At 37.0% G+C, this 15,551-nt stretch overlaps 1 protein-coding gene across 4 annotated transcripts in view; it reads right to left on the bottom strand.

Annotated features, from left to right (window-relative positions):
* Window positions 1–3,640: 3,640 nt before the first annotated feature.
* BMP5 (bone morphogenetic protein 5) overlaps window positions 3,641–15,551 on the bottom strand; it is a 59,299-nt gene continuing 47,388 nt past the window's right edge. For 2 of the 4 annotated variants that reach the window (XM_026846296.1, XM_026846297.1), the window contains exons 6-8: window positions 10,135–10,211; window positions 8,213–8,323; window positions 3,647–4,589 (exon numbers count right to left, since the gene is read on the bottom strand). In XM_026846296.1, coding sequence (XP_026702097.1) covers window positions 4,440–4,589; window positions 8,213–8,323; window positions 10,135–10,211 — 338 coding nt within the window. In that variant the 3' untranslated portion in view covers window positions 3,647–4,439. Of the gene's footprint in view, window positions 4,590–8,212; window positions 8,324–10,134; window positions 10,212–15,551 lie in introns of all 4 variants that reach the window. The other 2 variants (XM_026846293.1, XM_026846295.1) reach the window with 2 other exon arrangements.

Genomic DNA, 15,551 nt, shown 5'->3' on the forward strand with positions numbered 1-15,551 from the left:
CATGTGAGTAAGAATTCAGTAACACATTGTAAATCACAGTTTGCAAGTTCTGTGACTGCAGATGAGATAGTAAAAGATAATGCTGTATAATTCACATGTGGCTTCTTCGTCATTCAGGCACCACATGTGAGATTCTCCCTATGCACAGCTGACTGTGAGCAGAAATGTTGGTAGAGATTGCAAAGTACATAATTTTAAAGTCCTGGTTATTAGAATCCTTCAGTTATTGATGAAACAAAAGACAAGCTGACAAACCAAAAGAAATATGCAGTCAGCAATCCCACCTTCTACGAGTAAGTGGCAGAGAAAATAAATTATATTCTGAAATTGAAGTGTCTGACATCCCATCATGATAACAGAAGATTGCTCAAAGCTTCACATCCCAGCTAAACATCCCAGTAAAACTTTTTCAACAATGTAACTTTATTTTAAAGGTGTCAGGAATTGTCACTGACTACAGTTGCTCAGATAAGGTCTATAGCAGAGCCATTGCCCTCAACCCACTTTGAGGTCTTCGGAGAGAAATAAGGGAATTGCAATCCAAAAGAGTAATTTCTGTACGTTGTCCCTAAAGAAAGTCTCAGTTTAGGTGTCTACAGTATAGATGTAACTGACAGCACTCATGTATATACCATGTACTAAAACGAAGCCCCAAATTGTCTGACGTCTCCTATCATAATATAAAGACCAACTACAGTTCTATAGGTGCCAGTATGCAAAATGAACAGCTGCATTCTCCTGTGCAGCTATAAAGTACTGGTTTCTTGTTTCTGAAGATACCTGAGCTCCTCATATGGCTCCATTTGCATTACCTACCTAATCACTCAACATACATGCATATTTACCTAAAAGCCTAAAGAGGCCACCGCAGAAGGAAGAGTCATGGGGTTGTAAAGGACATGTCAGTCAGGACAGCCCTTCAGATACACCACAGAACAAGGAACGGTCATCCTTTTTGTTTGAAGACATCCACACTGATATCTGCCCAAGATATCTCTAGCTGGTTGTTGTTTTTTTTTTTTTTTCTCAAATATCTCTAGCTGAAATTGAATGTATTGCTGTGTTGCCAGTACCAGACAGCTTTACAGGAATTTAATTTTTAGCTTGAGATATCCAAACAAGTATGTTTTTGACTATCAGAAAACATCTCCCACCCCTGCTCCCTAATTAATGAATTTGAAAACTTAAGCCAAAATCAGAAAAACTTAAGTCTACAGACACACTGTGGAAAAGGGCATCCAGATAAAAGAGAGATGCCCATCAAGTGGTCTAACTGAAGGAAGGCTGTTATATGGGTTCACAGCTTAGCACATCTGAGAATTTATAAATGCTCCATACTTCAGTCAGTCAGCGCTCACCTTGTCTTGGACATCAAAATCACACTTGAAGAACAATGCGCTTCCAAAGGGAAATGAAATCCCTGCTGCAATACTATTCACCTCTCAACTCTGACTTCCACTGGGTGAATACTCCTAAGCAATAGAAGTGGTCACTAGTAACATCCTCTAAACATTTAGTTTTGGACCAGAATATGTAGCAATGGTATTAACATTATGAGTAAGTTAAAGACTAAGAAGCTCTAAGCCATAACGTAACATTAATTCTGTACAGAGCTGCTTCTGGTTTTCTGGTTTTCATCCCTTTTGACTCCTTCCAGTTGTTAAGGATGCAGAAAGCTTGAACAACTTTAAAAAGAACAAAGCTCTTGTGTCCTGAATGATAATGGAATAGTCTTTGTTGTTATAGAAATAGATATAGCTATCGATATGGCTATATATTTAATATAATTTAATAGAATTAGATAAACATTCTGTTATAGATATGTGTGTATATATTATGTATAAATATACATAAAATAACAGGTATTTGATAGGACCAAGCAAAAGAACAAAAAGTCCTGTATTAAGAACTACTGAACAAGTTTACATGAAAACACACATATATACACTTATCCAGAGCATGCAGACAGAGGAATGAACAGTTAGGGATTTATGGAGATTTTTAAGAACTATTTCTCCTTTGTAGTATATTTTGAGTAGAGTATTAACATTTGGAGTCATGATTCGAAGGGATGATTTTTATTATTAGTGTAGATGGTTTGCCAGCTGCAGTTGAAGTAGTAGCAAAATAAAAGTAATTTTGCAAAAATGAACTGCAACAAAATCTATCCATAATTACCGGTGATTGCTTTTACCTACCTTTAAAAGAATATACGATGTCAGTGTCATTTTATCATGTGTCTCAGAAACAAAATCACAGTAGAAAAAAAAATAGTATTACATGTTTATTATGTCTCAAAATATAGAAATATATTCCAACAGCATATTTTTAAGAATAAAATAACAATAATCTTCAGTTTCTTATTCTCAAAATGGTACACCATTAATAAAAAATATATTACTTAATGTACCCAAAATTTAGTTTCCATCAAATTCCATTTAGAATAATTTGAGTTCAGATAAGCATATCCATAATTTATACAGAAACCAGTAAATTTTTAAGATAACCCAGGATTTTAACTGTTCCAAAATGGTGATTCAGTTGGAGACATTATATTTTGCTATGCAACCTTGTGCATGAACTGCAGCTAACCATAGATATGTAAGTAATGTCAGTATAAAATAGAAATGCAAGTGTAAAGTGGAACTGGTGTATTAAGGTGAAATACCTCCCAAGACTAAAAACAGAACTGTTATTTGAAAAAAAAAAACAACCCAGAGTGTATGCATAGAATGGATTTCTGTATTACTCCAATAGCAAGGCAAAATAAATTATTTTCTGCAAAAAAGACAGTTGCTCATTTACATGTAGACAGTCACACACACATGCTGATTTTATCAGTCTGTAATAATCTGAGTTTCTTGAAATATGCTTTAAACAACCAGAGAAGTCAGAGTTTATATGAATAGACTGTCTAAAAAGAAATTGATAATGTTCTATTCATTTTTTAACAACTCTCTGAGAACTCTTTAAATTTTTAATCAAGGCAATTCATGATAAAAGCATATATTATAATCAGCCATGTAATAAAGAGAAGACAGAAATTCTATATTCCTATTTTCATAGCACTAAAACAAAGGGGCGTCCAAGATATTAAATGTGCTTAATTCAAAATAAGCATATGGGTGGTAGTAATTATAATCTGTAATTAATTGTGCAATTCACAACCACAGGATTTCATTTGAGGCCAAAAATTTAGGGAGATTAAAAATTATTTATACGGATTTAAGAATTTTCAAAGTTCCAATAGTTAATGCTAAAATAAGGGAAAGATATCCCATATAAGTCTCATGATTTAAACCGATCTCCACCAGATAGAAAAACAGATGAGACCAAAAGTAGGCTGCAAATCACCCAATGGCTCGTTATAAAATGTGGTTTTCATCTTTGCCTGAAAGCAGTCACCACTGGGGACAAGATTCTCAATTAAACAGGTGACAACTGCTGCATCCCCTGTGCCGTCCCTTGCATACTCAGAAAACCCATCCAAAAGTGGGAGCTAGGTAAAGCAAAGCTCTTCCATGGCCTGTCTTGTGTATATTTTGTGTATATAGTAACTTGTGCATTTAATGGGAATGTGATACTTGATAGTGAAAGAACAAAGCAGAATTTAGAGGAAAAACCTCGGTTTTGATTTCTGTTGCCGGAGCGATGTAATGGATAATAGACTGGTATGATTTGAGGTAAGAATGTTGTAGTTCAATTTTTAGTATTAACTTGAAAAGTCAAAGATAGAGATGAAAGTGTCTCCACAGAATTCACAAAGCTCTTGATCCTTTTGCAAACTCTGCAGCCCACAAGCCAAGAAGTAACATACTACTCCAGTTACAGTCATCTTGTTAAAGAAAATAGAACAATTATGTGCAATCTTTTCACTTCTATTTTCTATCTACTATTTATTTACTTAAGCACTGTTCAACATTTCACTTTTTCTAATGGAGCAGAACTTCTAAAAGAAAAAATACGTTTAGCCAAGCAGTTTTGTTTAGTTTTTTTTCTGTGCCTTTTTCTAAATAAATACCCCGCCACAGTTTTCATTGGCACAATATGACCAAATGTATTTTAGTTCCTTTAACAATACGAAGCAGTTACAGGAGTTCTGAGTTTCTAGCTTTAAAAAAATCTATACAAAGGCTTTACTTTAAAATACTGAAATGGAATGAAATAGATTCCAGTATGGTCAATTGAAAAATTAGTTTGGGAAGTTCTACTGTGTAGTGAGGTGACCCATCAAATAAATGATTCTGAAATTTTGCTCATACAGACTATATTTTTAAATAAATAAAAGCTACTATACACATTATACTGTACATTTAAATGAGAGATGACATGAAATGGAATAAATTTAGGACTGCCTTTTCATCAGCAAGGCTCCTATCTTGACTTTATTACAATTCTGAATAAAACCCTCTGCTTTAGATTTTTTTTTTTTTTTAATTCTAGTGACAGCCACATGAACGCACCACCATATTCCTGTATTTTTTTAAAATAACGTTGGAACTGTCATCAAAGTAGAGCACGGAGATTGCATTCAGTTTTGTTGGTGCACAGCATGGCTTTGGTACATGATCAGGGAACATCAAGTGAACCTGAAAGACAGATAAATACATAGCTCATATATCAAACAGAGAGGTACAAGGGCAACATCAATGCAAAACATGTCTTTGCAATTCAGAGAGTGCTGTGGTCACAGATTTTCCTTGGTTAGCAACTTTAAAGCACAGCTTACCTCCAGAACATTGCTCTGATTTCAATTGTGCAGGCAGAGTTATACAATAATAGCAGATGGAGAGATAAATGAGGAGGAGCGGCCAAGAAAGAAAGTTGGTTTTCAGATGAAATTTAGAAAAAATGTTAGGCAGCTGCTCAGGAAAACACTTAAACATATTGTCAGTGCCATCTCTGCTAAGGACAGTACTTAACATGGAGCACAGGCTGAAGTCCCCGTCTCTACTGGGACCGCAGCATATGCTAAAATGCTTTCTTGTGTCACGGTCTCAGCATAGAGGAAAGTCTGTTTCAGACAGCAAAGGCTGTGCAGGCAAAGGCTCATACTGAAGCTGTTTTCAGCCTATGAAATGGTAAGATGTGGGTTTTCAGACAGCATGAGTGCATTTTAAAGTCTTATCTAGGCATCTGTGGGTCCAATTTTACTTCCACTGAAACAAAAATCAGTTCTTAAGGTGGGTGTCAGCTGGACGGAAGGTTTGGGGAAAGGGCTGAGGCAGAGAAGGCTTTATGTTCACTGGGCTGAAATATATCAATGAAAGGTTAAAGAGAAGGAAAAGAGTTTCGAACATCATCCCAGAACGAACAAGATCTAGTGGAAATATCTGAAAATGGGGGAAATACAAGTTCTTTGTACTTGAAAGAAGGTTGGATGTAATATTCTACACATGCTGAAGACTTGGAAACTGGGGAGGCCATAAAAGAGGGAGTTGTAATAGAGAGGGCAAGAGATTATTAAGGCATGGATGAAGACTTCAGCAGTAATAGGTTTCGTTTGTATGTTAAGTCTTTGTAAATCTGTTAGAGCCATCTGTCTTGCAGTTGATACAAGCGCAGAGCCTTTGCCAGACAACAGAGAACAGTCTATCAGGAAACGATTTTTACATAACTGTTACCATGAGAAGGTCTTTTGAAATGAGCAATAATAAATCCTAAAGTAGCAGTTTACTAAGGTTTTAGACACACATTTAAAAACAGTTTAACAAATGAATAGCAAAGCACTAAAGAAAAGAATGATTGTGCCTTGTCTAGGCAGATGTTTGCCCTGCCATAACTCCTGGTCCCTCTAGCCCCTGCCACCCCAGCTGGGAGCTACATGGCTTTGCTAGCCCCACACAATAGTGATGCTCACAGCATTTTCAAGAGTGAGCCTGGAAGTCAGTGCAAGTCAACCTGCTGATCTACTGACTCCCATGACCAGGAAGTCAATACTAACTCCAGTGCCTGTTCTCAGGTCGATGGGAAGAGAGAGAGGACAACAAAGCTCATATAATTCATTAAATGGAGTCTGTCTTGTATTTATATGTATCATCTGTCTGCCTAAGTTCAGTTTCAGAAAAAGAAGAGAGAGAGGTACTGGCCCAGCATTTCTCCTATTCTTGTTACAAAAGAAAAAAAAATGAGTCATTACAGTTTGGAGGGGTACCAAGGAAAAATCACTTCCCATCCCAAAGAGTGGGCTTTTTTAGAATGGTGTAATCAGTATGGCTGGGAGATGATTACATATGGATTAGGGTGGGGTGCATGAATAGTTGTTTCCCAAGCCATCCCCATGTGCACACCTTGTGTAAATCTGAATTTTGTATAATTTAAACCAGAAAGCATTCAACTACTGTTATCTCATCTAATTTATGTGCAGTTAAAATTTAATTAGCTTCATGATTTTTTGGCTGCACAATTGAATGCATGTACAGTACATGCAGAGGGAGACACACAATTCCAAAAAGGCTATGAAAAGGAGGGAAAATTTAAGTATTCTATTTAAAAAATAGGACAAATACAGATTTCTTAATAATGGAAAGATTAACCATTTCTGGAAAGGGTAGGCACACAAGAGAAAGTAGCACTGGGCCACTTCTTATTCAACAGTCCATAATTGCAGAAGGGAACTCTAACCTGGGGATCTCACTGAGACTGGCAACTTTTCTGGACAATGTTTGCATAATGCTGAACTATTGCTTTGCTGACCTATTTCTTTTCAGCTCAGGATTGCATATATGCTGTTCTTCATTGTCTCCCAGGCACATTACTATATTCCTTGCCAACTGGCAGTTGCTGTTCCTTTCCACCTGAACCCCTTACCACACCCCTATTTATTTCCAAACTCTGACATTTTCCCTTCTTTTTGTAAATCTTGCTGACTTGAATTCTGGTATAGAGGAATAATGTTGCATTGGTGTCTGGACTTGGAGAAGGTGCATAAATTAAAAGCTGAATGGAAAGGAAAAGGTCTCCGCACATACTGAGGGTTTAAAATACCCCTCTCATGCAGAAATACTTGGCAATTTTCACAAGCAGAATTTATTTTCTAAGAAAGAAATCAGACTTTGTTTGTTTGTTTGTTTGTTCCTGTTTTTTTCCTTTGGTGTGGGGTTTTGGTTTGGAGGGGGTGGTTTCCCAGGAGGGGAGTAGCTGCACTCATTTCTGAAAGGAAAAATGTTTTTCAGGCCCAGATTTTTAATGTTAAAATCAAAGAAAAAGATCATCATTCATGGACAGACTTATCAGCATATTCTGATGGTCAGGATACTTTCCTATCATCAGTTTAAAACAGAGGAAGCCTTAAACCCATGTTTCTTTAATTGCAGTTGAATTTCTTGACCTTTCCAGGAACTAATTAGGGATGGCAACCCTTTCCTGTTCTGCTTTTGTACTCCTCCTCCCTCCTTGTGTATCTCTCTCATTCCTCCTCTTAATCATTCTGCTAATAAAGATGCTGTTCAGAGTCAGTGCTTCAGCTGGCACAGGTGAAAAATCACGACCAGACTTCAGGCTCAGAGCATTACATTTAGGCATGGTCTAAAGGTCTTGATTTCTGTAGCTGAATGCTGCTGATGTATAGGAGGCTTAGCCAGCTGCTTCAACTAAGATCATAATTTTGGCTGCTCCAGTTGATGCACAAGACTAACGTAAGAACTAGCAGAGGCAGAAAGCTGGCTGCAAATCCCCTTTTACATGTACCAGGCAGAGCAACAGATCCACTTATTTATAAATTGCTTTTGTTAGCCAGGCATGACTGAACACCATTTCTTACATGCAAACGCATCTGCTTGCAAAACTTCACATTGAATTACATTTTAAGTATCTCTGCCAACAGTTGACAACAGAGGTCCACAGAGTGGCCAAGTGTCAACATTTCTGGAAGGTATAGCATGTAGATGTTAACATGGAGCTTCAATAAGCTGCAAAAAACTCTTGGAAGTGGGAGCAGGGGGCCCCTTTGGTTCCTGTCTACACAGTTCTCCAGTAATATGACAGTCTTCTCATGGGTTATTGCATTTGAGATGATAGGGAAACCTACTACACAGGCGACTCTGGACAGTTCATCCTCTCTCCAGCATAATCATCAAAACATGCATTTGAAATGGGTTATCATTTATCCAGAAACAACCAAAGTATAATACTAGTAAACAGAGACGAAGAAATAGCCCTGCTCCAAGACACAACTGCAAAATAAGCAACTACAACAGAGGCAGAGGCATACCAGAGTCTGAACAATAGCGTGATTTGTTGCATTCATGTGGGCATTGAGGGGGAACGAACACTCTCCATCGCAGTAAAATGCAGCATAGCCCTCCGGTGCAATAATCCAATCCTAAAACAAGAACACATAAACCCACACAATCTTTTTTTTTTCTTTTTTTTTTCATCTCTCAGAGAATTTAAAACTATATCGAACTGAGACATCCAAGGACAAAATGAACTTCAGAATGTGGCATGCTAAATTACTTTTTTTGCCAAAAAAATAAAAGAAGTATTTGATTGTTCATGCAAAACTCAGATGAAAATTAAATTAAATTTAAAAATCTGTACTGAATACCACCTAATGAAACTATAAGGAGAATTAAAGGTCCAAATATATTCGTCAGAATACTTTTCTTCCGAAACCAAAAATCTTGAGCACTTCTTGGTGCAAAAGCAATTAAAATGAATTCTTTTTCTTCGGCATACTCAATACCATTAATTGTATTATTGCGTGAGACTGAGGATTGCTAGAGATTACCAGTTGGAATGTTGCCGAATCATGCATTTTGAGTATTTCTAGTAACACAGCATGGGGAAAACAACACAAGAGGGAAAATATTTTAAAATGTTAATGAAAGCTATGTGTTTAGTTTGCTGAATTCCTCCTTTGACAGGCAAAGGTAATGGAGGTGCTGTGGGAAGTGCCTACTTCTTGGGCTTTGTTTCTTTATCTCATTTCACCCTGAATTTCACGGATCAAATATTGCACAGTGTAGCTTTGGATTTCCAACTGAAACTTCAAATTCAAGTATTTTTTGTGAAAAACATAGATTTTCTTTTCTCTATGACCACCCTGAGTGACTGATCTGAGTGTCTTGCACATCTTGGGACATATCAGAATTTACTGTTTCAAAAAATGAAAATAATGGTTGATACCTGGAAAAATCTGTGATCTACAGAGAGGCAATGGCTCACTTGTTCAGTAGCCTGAGTTCAAGTCAATACCACAAGTCTGGTCTGTGGCCATGGACAGGGTGATTATGCTCTGCAGACTTGGGAAAACTATCTCTGCCTACTTCTTCAGACTGCTGTGAGGAGAAGTATACTACAAAATACCAGTCAAACTAATGAGGCCATATGAGAATCTAAGCTAGATATGTAAAGGATGAGCTATCACTAAAGATAATAGCACACTTTTTCTCCTCATAGACTTGTTCTGCTCATGGAGAATTGTTTTGAAATAATGCAGAGAAATGTGAAATTCACAGACAGCCATCTCTGAGTTCTTACCTACCTGTGCAGTATTTCTAGGTTATAGGTTGCTGATGGCCTTCTTGTTCTTTCTTTATAGAGATCTCCTTGCTTTCTGGAAAAAAACCCTTCATTGATCTCTATTTTCTCATAATGTCTTGCCTCTCTCTTTACAACCTTTTACTATAAGTACCTTCTTTTTTTGTTACTGTATGGCAGGACAAGTTTTTCCCATAAATTATATACATCTAGCTATGGTGTTATAAAGACCACTTCTAGGTACCTAAGAACCTTACTCCAGTGAAATCTCTTTGACCTGCAGTAGACATCACTGAACCAGTGAGAATTCAAGTGCAAATTTCTAAATTTCCATTGATCAATGTGGGGATTTTGTTTACACTTACTGCAGATCTATTCATATCTGAGTAATAGGTTAGATTTATCTTTTTGTGAATAAATCCAGGTCATAAAGCCATTAATGTATGCAAAATCTTTGAGAGAATAGCAGACAAAAAAAGGTAAAGCAATAATGATAGGGATTAATTACAACATGCACATACAAAATTAAAGAACTTGTCTGTCATTAGTTAAATACCAATTACCATGAAGAAAACAGACTGTAAATAACAGAGTACTTTAAAATAGATTGTTCTGATTTGAATTGATAGGAAACAGCATTTCTAATCATACCTGCCATCCTAAGTCTCGAAAACTCACATAAAGTTCATGTTTCTTACATGCTTGCTTTTGCTCGCTTGTGTTATAATCTACAAGAAGAAAATAATAATAAAATGTTTAGAAGCATTGCTAGAACTGACAACAAATAGGTATTTTTGAACTCCTCACCAAGCTGTACAAAGGAAAGAAACAAACACACTGTCATTTGTATTCCTAAGGTTGGTCGTAAAGGCAGTGTGAACTTGAAAATGCAGAATCAGCAGTGTCAGCCTGATAAAATTGGTGTACACAGACAAGATAATGCATACAGCATTAGGGGAAACGTGCACAAGATGTCTGCTTGCTGCCTAGCTAGGTAACAACTCTGATAATATGCACACAGGTAATGGAAGGAGGACAAGTGAGACCCTGATCCAAGATATGGACAAGTCACCTGTACGATGGTGCAGGTTTAATTACTAGGTAAAGAAAATAAACCAATACAAAAGATAAACAATGATGAAAATTGTCCTGAAGCAACAGAATTTCCAAGTCTGTTAAACATTAGCACATTTTGTACTCCTCCTTTTTTTACCATGGAAATGTTGACCAGGTGATGATCTTTACTTGGTAATACTAAAGTAAACAAGTAGACTAAGAGATGTTTTTTTAAAGGCCTGGATGTTTTTGCACTGTTTGACATGTCAGGATAGAAGGACATAGAGAACCTTCCATACATGCTTCTCCAGAGCAATCTTTATCTTGGAGAAAATCTAGTACGTGTTCCTTACTGTTCCTGAGAAACAGGAAAGGAAGGTAATAGGGTCATGCCTTCACCATATTAGCACCCCAGAGTTGGTTTATAGTGCTATTCAAGTGATGCTATCAGTGAGGCATGCAGGAAGATCACGCTGTCTCCTCTGGTTCCATTTCAAAATTGCTTGAAGTAGCTTTTTCAGACCAAAATAACCATTGGCTAAAATTGGCTAAAATTCACAACAGCAACAAAAAACCCACCCGAACAAACAAGGAAGACGTTGAAAAAGAAACAAAGTCTTCATTTTCAGGAATAGAATTTTTTTAGGAACAGTTTTTTAACATTAAGCCCAGACTTGAGGCTGGGATGGGAGGGTCTCTGTTGAAAAATTCCTGGAAAATTAAGAGAGAGGCCTTTTTCACATAAAATTAAAGGAAGTTCACTATCCTTAGAGAAAACTCTTCAAATAATTGGCCTAAAGGAGCTTTTCTGCAAATTTGTCAACTGCTTCTTGTCAGTTTTCCTGATCTGTGCTATCATTGTTTCTTTGGGTTCTCTCCAATTTATCTGTGTCTTTCTGAAGATGTGATGACCAAAACTGAACACAATGCCTAATAAAGTAAAATATTTCCTACAATTTCCAGATTATATTCTCAGAGTATATCCCAGAACGGGAGTTTTGAAGCAAAACCACACTGTCAAATGATCAGTTCCAGATGCCTTTCTTATATAGTCCTGCCTAATGTCTTTAGGATTATGTTGTATTTATAAAAATCAATCAATAAAGAACAGGATGGGTTGAGGATGTTGATGAGAACTGCAGCATGATGGACCTGCAGCAACCATGATATGGTGGAGTTAAAAGGTTCTGAGAGATGACAAAGATTAATCACAGCATTGCAACCCTGGACTTTAAGAGAAGAGTTTTCATCTTGTTCAGAGATCTTCACGTGATCTCATGGCAGACTGGCTTGGAGGGCAAAGGAGACCAGGATTGCTGGATGATCTACCAGGACAGCCTCTGAGAGAAGCACAAGGTGAGTCCACTCTCCTGTGCAGGTCAAGCACATATGGCACAAAGCCCCTGTGGCTGCATAGGAAACTCCTGACTGAACTCAAATTCAACTAAGAAATAAATGTAATGTAGAACTGAGATGAGCTACATGGAAATAATATAAACACATTGCCTAAGCATGCAGGGATGTATGTTAGGAAAGCCAAAGCTTATCTGGAATTGAAACTTGTAAGGAAAGTGAAGGTCAACAAGAAGGACATCTACAGGCATATTCATAGCAAAAGAAAAAAAAAAAAAAAAGAAAAATACAGATTCATCATTCAGTGGGGCAGAGGACCTAGTGGCAAGGTCTCAGAATAGGTTAAGGTACTCAGTGATTTCTTCATCTTGTATTTTACTGGCAAGATTTACCCTCAGGACTCCAAAGTCCCCAGGCCTAGTGACTGAAGCTCTATCCACAGTAAAAGGGTTAGGAACCACTTAAGCAAATCGAAGATACACGAGTCTATATGAGCAGAAGGGTTGAATTTCAGGGTGGGGAATGAATGAGCTAACCAACACCACTGCAATTGCCATTTTTGAATGTTCACAGTGACTGGAAGATATTTCTGATGATTCAAAAGTGGAAAATGTCACACCAATCTTCAAGAAGGGCAATCAGCTTAACCTCAGTTTCTGGGAAGTCTGTGGAGCAAATTCTCCTGGAAGATGTGTCCAGGCACATGAAGAACAAGAAAGTGTTTGGGAACAGTCAGCACAGATTTACCAGTTCAGACTGTACCTAAGCAACCTGGCTGTTTTCTGTGATGATGAGCTTTGTGAGCTTTTAAAGAGCACTGGGCATTGTTCACTTTGCTTTTAGGAAGGTTTTTATATGGTCTCATATAGTATTCTTAGAGCCAAATTGGTCAGATATGGTTTGGATAGGTAAAGAATATAATGGGTGGAAACTTGGCTGGGCTGCTGGGCTTAAAGGGTTGTGATCAGTGCTATAAATTCCAGCTGGCATCTGGTTACTAGGGATGTCCCTAAAGGATCAGTACTGGTGCCAATACTGATTAATTTCTTTGCTAGTAATCTGGACAATAGAACAGAGTGTGCTCTTTGCAAGTTCACAGAGGATACCAGATCCAGGAGGAGTGATCAATCATCCAATAAAATATTGGCCTGAATCAGATCCAGAAGAGCCTCAATGAGATGTCATTCAAATTACCCACCCAAATTTTATTGGTAACATGCTCTTTGAATATGCTTTTACTTTTCTTTTAACAGGCTATGTACCTACTTTCTGTTGAACAGACCTGGGGCCCAATATGTCTCCTGATACTGTGTCAAAAACTGTACGTCAAGATATATCTATTTGCAATACTAAATAACTTGTTCTAGTACCACCAGAGATGTTAAATTAGGCTTTCTAAACTATCATACCTCAAATCCTCATTCCTTTTTAGAGATGAATACTACCTTCTTTCCTATGGTATTTTCCTGGCCCTTCATGGGCTGATTCTCAATGATGGTCATTAAAGGTTCTGTACAAGTAGTTAGTTACCTGCTGCCATCTCAGATACTCTCAGTTGTCCCAGGGCATGTAAGGTCAAAATATATACCCACATCCTATGGGAGTCCTGTGACTTTCTGGAATAGACACTAGAAGCAAGGCAAGATGACCTAAAACATCACAAGTTTTCAAAAATCTCTATGCCTATAATATAACAGAAACCACTTAGTCATACTTTGCGCTGAGTTGTCTGTGATAATCTAGAATGTTCTGCACACACGTTAGAAGTGAAGGTAGTGGAAAGTAAAGGAAATTTAACATGAAAAAAAGTTGAACTATGTTTCACTGATCACTCTTCACAAGGATGTATATACTGATTTTGATGGATAACAGTGCTCATAGGAGCTAAATATTGAGCTTTTCTAAGTTGCAGCTGTTAGTGGGAATTTCAAATTCAGCCAAGTAGAATGCAAGTAACTTTGTAGAAAAACCATGACTGAAAAATGTGGAAAGCTATGAAGATATGCATATGAGAAAGTCAGGAAAGTCACAGTCTGGTTTTAGACAGCACCCAAGCAGGCAAACAAACAAAAGCTGAAGAGTGTGCTTCTGCCAGTTTTTTTTCAGTTGTGACATTTTCAAATTTAAGAGTATCTACAGAAGTTTTTGCACCAGGATGTAGCAGAAGTCCCTACAGTTAAAGGAGAAAGGCTGAATAATCGATATGTAAATCATTGCATAGATGTCTTCATTGTCTCCATACTCTGTATTATTGAAGAGACTAACAGGTGGATGATGAACAGTCACACCAGAACACCTGATAAGATGGTCTGCATTTCATATGCAAGCTATCTAACCTATACACCTACAAAGAAAGTGAAGCTCAGGCAAGTCTGTATTTCTTCTTTGAATTCTATCTTTTATGTAAGACAAATGTTGTGTGTAATGTAAAATTTCATTTAAGTATCAAATGTGACATTTATAAGATCTGGTGCCAAGGATTCAATTTCACATACTGTAGCTTCAAGACCCATATGCTTATTCTGTCAAGAACCAAAACCATAGGCTATTGTGACTAAGAAAACATTGTTCATCAGCTATTCAGGGACTGTATTTGGGGTCCAAACCCCTACGTAGCAGAAAGAGCTGTGAAAAGGGGTAAGAAAATAGAAGAGATTTAATGAGGATTTTTTTTTCTTTTTAAGGGAAATAAAGACATTTAGACATGTCTATATATGCTATCACAAAGTACTGTGGTTTTAATCAATTAGTGGCACACCAACCAGTAAAATTCAGGAAATGCAGAGTTATGTATTGTTTTTTGTTTTTATCTCACTGCATTATGAACAAAAAATATGTAACTTTGTTTTTGAACTTCTTGGTGTATGTCACTATTCCTGTTTAAATGTGAATATATTCTAGTGCCCAGTTACACTTCTTTTAGATGATGTTGAAAAAAATAAAATTAAGCCAGCTTTTGTTTTAAGGAAGAGTTATGTGATGTACTTTGGGAAAAGTTGTCTTGTTTTGATTTGTTTTAAATATTTTTCCTTTTATCTACAGTTTGACAAAATTACAACTGCGTGAGTAATAAACAGTTCAATCCTCTGTGCACAGCAGGCAGGTGGAGTCTGAATGCTAAGTTTAATTCTGTCTGCCTTCACGCTGCATTGAGGTCATCTTCTCTTGAAGATCTTAGCAACACAGGGATGCTGACCCCAAATCTGTCAACAGTTGCCCAGCTGTTATAATAACTGACAGATATAGATTTTATTTTCTTCACATTGTGTTTATGTATATCTTCATGAATAATTAAAAAAATGCATTGTCCTTTGGAAGGGAAGAACTGAGTTGCCCAGTGGGGCTTTCCTTTTTGATGTACTGAGAATACAGTAAAGCTAATTGCTGAGGTCCAAGAACTTAAACAAGAAGGAAAAATGAAGAAGACAAAAGGCAACAGGCAAAAGAAATATGACAAAAGGCAAGGCAAATGGAAGAAGAAAGAGAAAAAAAAAAAAAAAAGGAAAGAAAGGAGGGGGAAAGAAACATAAATCAAAGAAGAAAAAAGCAAGGAGAAAAGGAAGGCATGGCTGTAGTAAAAACTGGGATTAATATGCAAATAGAAGTATAATCAGACTGTGAGACAGAAATGACAGCATACCTATCTGGGTCTGGCTACA

The sequence above is a fragment of the Athene cunicularia genome (genome assembly GCF_003259725.1).
Source record: "Athene cunicularia isolate RWA chromosome 3 unlocalized genomic scaffold, athCun1 chr3_part1, whole genome shotgun sequence".
Lineage (NCBI taxonomy): Eukaryota > Metazoa > Chordata > Aves > Strigiformes > Strigidae > Athene > Athene cunicularia.